Raw genomic sequence first — 9,168 nt, 5'->3', positions numbered from 1 at the left:
ATATTAGGAAAAAATTGTGTCAAAATGACAAAGTATCAGTATTACTTAATAATTGAAATCTCACACAAATGGAAAAACAAAACAAAACTGAGCAACTTACTTGAGTTTATTATTTTGGCACATTGAGGATCTATATAAATAAGTTTGGCAAGTTTGACAAATTCACTCATACTCATGAAAGAAAGGTAAACAAAAAATTCACAGTAGTGTGAAAGATTTCAAGAAATACCTGGGGATTGTATAGCTGCTAACAGATCACTTTGTACATCAAAAGTTAACTTTGCTCCTAATTTCAACATAGCTAATTAAATAAATTACTGAACAGCCTAAAATTCTTCCTCTCTTTGTCCCCACACATCCTGCAAAAAGATAAAGCACCCAAAATAAGCAAGCTCTGAATAAATGGTAGTAGTCAGCATTAACAAATTAGTTAACTGGTAAATAATGGAATAAATGCAAAATATAGTCCTTTAGAAAAGATTTTTATTTTCTTGGCACACAGACATAAAAATGATATTTGCCTACTAGATAGAGCAGTTGAAGACATACCAGAAATGCATTGCAGTTCACATAGGTTATAATGCTCATAGACAGGATGACAGGTCTCATGTTTCCTCAATTATCTTTGAAATGTATTAAATTATCACAGCATACTGGTTAAACTGGCAAACTTCTCAAGTTAAAAAGTAAGAATGATTTGAATTAATTAAGAACCAAGGCACAGAACCATTCTCAATATGTAATATAATGGTACCTCGTCCAACATCACTCAGGAATGAAGTATTCTATTTAAATGTTTTTTAGTCAACATTTATCCCTCTAAAGTCTAAAACTATTATTTTAACAACCTTTGATGAAGTAATGTGTAACATGCCTCTTAAACTTTAAAATAGGCCATGCAGATTATAACAATGTTCTTTCATTAATATTCCTAGTAAGGAATATGAATCACTTAATTTTCTACTGCAACACGATATCCTAAAAATTTACTGAGGTGGATATTTGCCCTACCATAGATAACCCAATATGGTTATGTATTTAAAACTGTCAACTTGTTATTATTTACTTATTAGAGTTAATATATTCATTTACTTATTTAGTTATCACATTTAATCATCAGCCAGCCATTGCTTCTTGCTTTTATATTTAACATACTTAATGTTGGTTTTCAGTTACTTTTCTTACCACTTTTAATATAGGAGTTAAATTAGAACAATAGAACTATGTGAATCTTTGATGACTAATGGTTCTGCCTCTCAAGGAAGGTCATTCTTTTTAACTGCACAGGTTAGAGAAAGTTATACATTGAGCAATAAAGAAGGAAGGGAAACTTGGAAATCAATGTGTTTATAGACAGTGGTCAGATTACTATCACAACAGTCGTTAAATCTGTAGGATTTAATCTGCTTTAGGTTGGGAAACCAGGAACGAAGCTAGTTAAAACTAAAGGAGGATCGAGAATGGGTATTTGGTATCTGAAGCATTTTTACATTTTTACTACCCAGAAGTTTTAGCTTACTTGTTTTTCTTCTTTATTTTTACTCCTTCTTCAGAGTTAAGGTGGTTGGATATGTGACCTCTAGATGAGAAAAGTGTTATTGCACCATTATTTTAACTATAAATACACAATTGAATAACGAAATGGATTTTTGCAACTATTTTCTTTCAACTGAAAGTATAATGATCTAATTTAAGAGCCTTCTTGAGACAAAAACAGACAGTAAAAAAAAAATTCATCTAGAAAATAAGTACTATTAAAAAATGTCAAATCATATAAATGTTAAAAGCCTTTTTCCTTTATGACTTTTCCAGATTTAAGGTATCTTAAAATAACATGAAAAACTTTTCAAATGATTATATTGAATTCAAGATAACTACTGAATTCATATCTCTATTTATATTATGTTAAGATTGTTCTCAATGCTAAACTTGTCAACACATTTTGGTTACTAGGAAACCAGTATAATACACTTTTATACACAAACTAAAAATAGTTATTAAGTTTTAGAAAACTAATATAGTATTTTTTTCTTTAAAGTTCTCATAAACATGGTCAACAATTTGCATTACGGAAAGGTAAACCATCTCATAGTAGGACACTGGCACTCAAGACTAATTTTATAAAACCTGTTTTTAGAAAATAAATTCCTAATGCTTTGTGGTTTTTTCATATATCCTATGCAACATTAGCACAAGTAAATTTTGTTAAATATACTGTTGAAATTCATTATATTAAAAACATGTTAATATATCAGTGAAAAAAGTAAAAGCACATTATAAACATCTGTGCTCCAGTTATGAACATATATTGCAGGTGGACACTTCTATGATTCAGCATTCATTTAGTATCTATTGAATACAGTGTGGAAGGTGCTAGAAATACTATAGTAAAAGTATTAATTAACCACAGCCTATTTGGTATATATTGTTACTGAAGAAAATATATACCACCATTTAAAGATACTTTTCCATTTCTTTCATTATTACATTCTCATATTTCATTTTCACTTATGTACAAATAGAAGATTACATGATTTTTTCTTTTTCAAACTCTGGATTTCAAATTATTGATTTTTCTAGGCATTTGAAGAATACTTCCTGAATTCAAAAGACAAACATCCTATTTAAAAAAAAAAAAAAAAGAAAAAGTAAAACCAATGCTTTACAGTCTTACCTAATCGGGCATCAGTATTATATGAATGAGATTTTAAGAATGACTTTAGCATGTGCATATAAAGCATTTACATTACATTATTACCTTGCATTCAACAATACAATTGATTGCATACTTAATGCAATCATATGCATGAGTCAACTATAAATCATAGAGTGTTTCAAGAATAGCAGCAATTGACCAGGCTTGTGTTTCACAGCTGAAAGGACAGTATTGGCCATTCTCGTTGGTCAGTTCTGGAAGTCCTTTCCAAGGGGATCTTAAAGAAAGAAAAGCCATTTTATGAGATATAATCAAACACATATCTTGTTGGATTAACAAAATAGGCAATACACCTGGGTGATTTTGCCTTCTCTTTTAGAAAACAATATGTACTCATTTACTACAAAATAAAACAGAATATCCTAAAGCTTATGTATAAAGAGTTTAGATTGAAATTATTCTTTGATATTCAATCTTTTGGATTTAAGACTTTCAATTACAAAGGAATCGTTTTATGTATTAAAAACAGAGGAAACTACCATCCCAATGAATATATAAGTATGATACAAACATCCACTCAGGCCTAATTTTATTTCTTTTTCTTTTTTTTTTTTTTTTGCCATACACGGAGCACAGGCTCCGGACACGCAGGCTCAGCGGCCATGGCTCACGGGCCCAGCCGCTCCGCAGCATGTGGGATCTTCCTGGACCAGGGCACGAATCCATGTCCCCTGCATCGGCAGGCGGACTCTCAACCACTGCGCCACCAGGGAAGCCCCCTAATTTTATTTCTTTTGGAGTAAGTTTATGAGACTCAAATTGTAATTATGTGACTGTATTATGTTTGATCTTGACAAAATTATAAAATGAATATGAAATGATGAAGAAACACTGGATTATGATTAGGAAAAGAATGTCAATTAAAAACAATCTAAATTTCTATGCTAATTTCTCATTCTCCTGAATAATAATACAGTTAGTATTTATTGTGCATTTATTATGTTCTAATACTAAGTGCTTTATATACATTATCTCATTTAATGCTCACAGCAACTCTATAAGGTAGGTATCATAACTATTCCTATTTATAGAGGAGGTAAGAGAAGTTTATGAAGGTTAATGACTCGTTCCAGATCTCACTATCAAAACACAGCATTATTAGCATATCAAATTTATTCTTCATTTTGATGTAATGTAATCCCTTAAATATGAAATGAAAATTTAAAAAAATACAGAATTCTGTAATGTTTCATTTTTTTGGTTCATTTTTTAATTTGTTTCATTATTATGCTTTGTAACTTACATATACTTTTCTGAATATATGAAATATTTCATAATACAAATGAAAAAATGATTCCATTAGGTAAATATGGCAATATTTTGAATAATTAATAATAATATCAGCTAGGTACCATATTTCAAAAAACTGTCATAGAGAAATAGAAAACATAGAAAACTTATTCATTTTCAAGTGTTCAAACTACGTCAGATTACTGAAGTTGGGTTCCTGAGTATCTATAATGGGCTAAATTGTGTCCCCCTCAAAATTCGTATGTTGAGGTCTTAACCCTCAGTACCTCAGAATGTGAACTTATTTGGATATAGGGTTGTTGCAGATGTAACTAGTTAAGGTGGATTAGGGTGGGCCCCTAATCCAATATGACTGGTGTCCTTACAAAACAAGGAAATTTGGACACAAACATGAACACAAGGAGAATGCCATGAGAAGACTGGAATTATGCTGTACAAGACAAGGAAATACCAGAAGCTAGGAGAGAGGGCTGAAAGAGATACTTCCCTAGTACCTTCAGACAGAACATGGTCTTGCAAATGCCTTGATTTCAGATTTCTGGCTTCCAAAACCATAAGACAATACATTTCTGTTGTTTAAGCCACTCAGTTTGTGGTGCTTTATTACAGCAGTCCTAGCAAACTAATATAGCACCAAAATTAAGAAACAAAACAAACTTACAGAACCATTAAATGCTGCTCATAATTGGATATGAACACAAGAATGTGGAAGATACCCATACTTGTATAAAGAAGTTCCGTTTCCCTTGCTTTCTGAAAAATTCATTCCTCAAGTCATTAGGTGGGACCAAGAAGGTCAGTAACTACAGTTGAGGACGGAAGGAGAGAAGGGTAGCAGGAGTAGCACTGAGTAGAATGTTAGAGTCTAGGGGGTATGAGGAAGGAGTTCATAGCAAGGGTGGGGGGAGTCCAGAGCCCAAGTGGTGCAAGGAGAGCATCCATGCATAAGAGTGGCCTACATGGGGTTGTCAGGCCCAAGGAAGGTGAAGAGGGCATCTATGTCTTGTGGCACCCCAGCATGGGGTGTCAGAGCTAGAGCAGGGTGAGCTGGGTCCATGTGGTGGCAACAGCGGAGTATGGGGAGTAGGTTACTCACTGTTGGAAAAGGGAATTACAAATATGAAAAGGGAGAAAATTAAACACTAGAATTAAACAGGTGTGAACGCAGGTTTTCAGTATACTGTATAGGGATAACTACAGGGAAATATAAATATATGTGTATGTATATATATTGTATATATTTCCTAGCTCTGTCTACCGGGAAACAGAATAGCATGAACAGAATTTCCCTCCTGCCTGAAACAATCTAAGAACGGGAAAAAGTATATGAAGCAGTAGTTTTTAAGACACTGAATATTAAGCAACAAATAAGAATGATTCCTAAGAAATAAGAAAAAAATTGAAGTGAGTCCTATGATTACTATACCTTCCTACCTTGAGAGTGTTTCTAGGATTTGACAAAGGGAGGAGAACCCAGGTGGAGCCTGGCAGACTCTTTTTTTTTTTTTTGTGGTACGCGGACCTCTCACTGATGTGGCCTCTCCTGTTGCGGAGCACAGGCTCCAGACGCGCAGGCCCAGTGGCCACGACTCACGGGCCCATCCGCTCCGCGGCATGTGGGATCTTCCCAGACTGGGGCACGAACCCGTGTCTCCTGCATCCGCAGGCGGACTCCCAACCACTGCGCCAACAGGGAAGCCCACTGGCAGACTCTTTGAGGTGAAGAGATGGAATTGAGAGTCCAGAAAGACCAAGACAGCTAGAATTTTCAGGTCAGAGTACTAGAGACGAGATAATTGCACAAACAGAGAACTCTGGAGACATGTAAAGGGTCCCACTCAAGTATTCGCAGCATAATCATCAGCAAATACACAAGAGAAAACTAACCAAGGATGCAGAAAGAACCACCCAAAATTATTAGATGAAGTAGTACCTGCCATTCAGAGAGGGTCAGGAACAGTGCTTATTCCCACCAGGTAAATTTGAAAACTGTAATTTTAGGGAAATGGGATAGAGAACTCTGATGAGTGTTGACTCATTAGTGTAGACTAATTAGTCCTGAACTAAATGCTGTTCTGGTTAGGTCCAAAAAAAGTTAAAATCAAGTCCTGAAAAGATCAGGCTGTTTCCAAATAATTTAACTGCATTCCAAACTAAAGTTCAAGAATATTTATGGAAATACAGAAAAAAATCCAACATCCAAGAAAGTAAAATTTACATCTAGCATCCAATAAAACACTAACAGGCAAAGAGTAGGATAATATTAACCATAATAAGAGAATATCACGAGTGAAACCAACCCAGAAATCAATTAGCAAACAAAGACATTAAAATAGTTACTGTAACGGTATTCCATATGTTCAAAATATTAGGCAGAGACATGGAAGATATACAAAAGACCCAAATCAAACTTCAAGAGATGAAAACTACAATGTATGAAATGAAAAATACACTGAATGAAATTAATGGCAAATTAGACATAAGGATGACAGCAGATTTCTTGTCAAAATAATGCAACAACTTTAAAGTACTAGAAGAAAAAGGTGTCAATATTGAATTCTATACACAACAAAAACACCTTTCAAAAAATGAAGGCAAATACTTTTTTGACATACAAGAGCTTAAAGAATTCATCATTAGGGCTTCCCTGGTAGCGCAGTGGTTGAGAGTCCACCTGCCGATGCAGGGGATACGGGTTCCTGCCCCGGTCCGGGAAGATCCCACATGGCACGGAGCGGCTCGGCCCATGAGCCATGGCCGTTGAGCCTGCGCATCCGGAGCCTGTGCTCCGCAACGGGAGAGGCCACAACAGTGAGAGGCCCGCATACCGCAAAAAAAAAAAAAAAAAAAAAAAAAAGAATTCATCATGAGTAGACCTGATATAATAGAGGAAGTCCTTAGGCAGAAAAAAATGATACCAGATGGAAATATGGATATTCACAAAGAGTTGAAGAACACTGGCAACTATGTATTTATATAAGACTTTTTTCTGTATTATTTAAATAACTCAAAAGATAACTGATTGAAACAAAAATATAACAATGTAGTATGGGCATTATAATATATGTAAAAGCAAAATAGATGACAATAATAGCATAAAGGTCTGAAGGGAAGAAATAGAACTATACTATTTTAACGCTCTTATAGTACACTTGAAGCGCTATATCTTCACTTGAAAGTAAACTATGATAAGTTAAAGATGTATACTATACACCTAAAGCAAACATTCAAAAAACTGAAATAAGAATAGCTAATCAGCCAACAAAAGAGATAAAATGGAAATAAAATAATCAGTCTAAAAGAAGCAGGAAAAAAGAAAAAGCTAACAAAGAACAGACAGGATAAACAGAAAGCAAATAGATTTATACTTAACCATATAAATAATCACATTAAATGTAAATGGTCTAATCATCCCAATTAAAAGTCAGAGATTATCGGGTTGCATAGATAAATAAGACCCAATTATATGCTCTATGTACAAGAAACCTACTTTGAATATAAAGACACAAAAAGGTTAAAAGTAAAAAGATGGAAATATATATATCATTCTCACAACTAATCAAAAGAAATCTGGAGTTATAATAACTATAAATGGAGTATAACCTTTAAAAATTGTGAATCACTATATTGTACACCTGTAACTTATATAATATTGTACATCAACTATACTTCAATTAAAAAAACAGATTCACACACACAAAAAGAAATCTGGAGTGCTTATATTAATATCAAACAAAGAAGATTTTGGAGCACAGACATATTGCCAGTGATAAAGAAAGTCATTTCATAATTCATCAAGAGAACATAATAATTCCAAATACTTATGCATCTAATAATAAGGCTTCAAAATACCTGAAGCAGAAACCCATACAACCCCAAGGAGAAATAGACAAATCCATAATTGTAGCAGAAAATGCCAATACCCCTCTCTAAGTAACTCACAGAACAAGTAGACAGAAAATTTGTGAGTACTTTGTATAACACTATCAACTAAATTGACCTAGTCAACATTTTAAGAACACTCCACCCAACGACAGCAGGAAGCACATTTTTTCACTTGCAAAGAGTTTAGTGACCTAGTTAGAACATATTCTGTGTCATATAATAAGTATCAATATGTTTAGAAAGATAAGTCATATTAGATATATTCTTTGACCACAATAGAGTTAATTTTGAAATCAGTGACAGAAACATCTCTGGACAATTCCCAAATATTTGGAAACTAAATAACACCTTTCTAAATAACACATGAGTCAAAGAGGAAACCAAAGGGGAAAACAGAAAGTGTTTCAACTGAATTAAAAAAAAACCACAACACATCAGAATTTTGGGGTATTGCTAATTTAGTATGTAGTGGGAAATTTATAGCACTAAGTACCTATACTAGAAAAGAAGAAAGGTCTTTAAATCAATGACCTCAACTTACACAGTGAAAAAACAGAAAAAGACAAATTAACCTGAAGTAAGTAGAAGAGAATAATAAAAAGTAGAGTAGAAATCAATAAAATAGAAACTGAAAACCAATACAAAAAAACCCCCAATGAAATCAAAAGCTGGTTCTTTAAGAAGACCAATAAAATTGATAAGCCTCTAGCCAGGCAGATCAGGAAAAAAAAAAAGAGAAAATACAACTTATCGCTATCAAGAATGAGAATATTGACATTACTACAGATTCTATAGACAATTTAAAAAGTAATAATGCAGTTTAGATGAAACCATTTCTTGAATTGTGACAAGTATTTTTTTATTTTTATTTTTTTACTTATTCTATCATTTATTGAGGAAAAAGTTTTACATATTAGGGTAAAGCAGTAGAAAGCAGTGACACGGAACCCCATCATTTCCAGCCTCATGTAGCCAACAGAACAAGCCTTGAGGACTCAGTGGGGACAGCAGTGGCCGTGCACCTCCCCACAGGTGACAAGTATTTTTGATTTATCTTTTCATTTAGTCTTGACAGCAAGTAATGAGATATTATTCTCATTTTATAGATGAAGAAATTTATTTCAGAGAGGTTAAGTAACTTGCTCAAAGTCACATGCAAAAATAAGCAGCAAGGACAGAATTTGAAATTCAATCTGAATCCAAAGCTCATAAAGCATATTATGCTATTAGAAGTAGCTACAGGAAACAGCAAGAAAAAAATATGGAAAGGTAGTTTGAGAAAAAATTGTGGCAACTAAAGAATTTGGATTTCATTC

The 9,168-nt window shown here is 33.5% G+C and overlaps 1 protein-coding gene across 1 annotated transcript in view; it reads right to left on the bottom strand.

The window, feature by feature from the left end:
• Positions 1 to 466: 466 nt before the first annotated feature.
• The window catches only part of AGL (amylo-alpha-1, 6-glucosidase, 4-alpha-glucanotransferase), an 81,524-nt gene continuing 72,822 nt past the window's right edge, over positions 467 to 9,168 (bottom strand). Inside the window, exon 34 of the mRNA XM_060090178.1 lies at positions 467 to 2,933. Within this exon, the coding sequence (XP_059946161.1) occupies positions 2,816 to 2,933 (118 nt within the window). The 3' untranslated portion in view covers positions 467 to 2,815. The remainder of the gene's footprint in view (positions 2,934 to 9,168) is intronic.

This window comes from Mesoplodon densirostris, chromosome 2, assembly GCF_025265405.1.
Source record: "Mesoplodon densirostris isolate mMesDen1 chromosome 2, mMesDen1 primary haplotype, whole genome shotgun sequence".
Lineage (NCBI taxonomy): Eukaryota > Metazoa > Chordata > Mammalia > Artiodactyla > Ziphiidae > Mesoplodon > Mesoplodon densirostris.
This window is presented reverse-complemented; position numbering and strand designations above follow the sequence as displayed.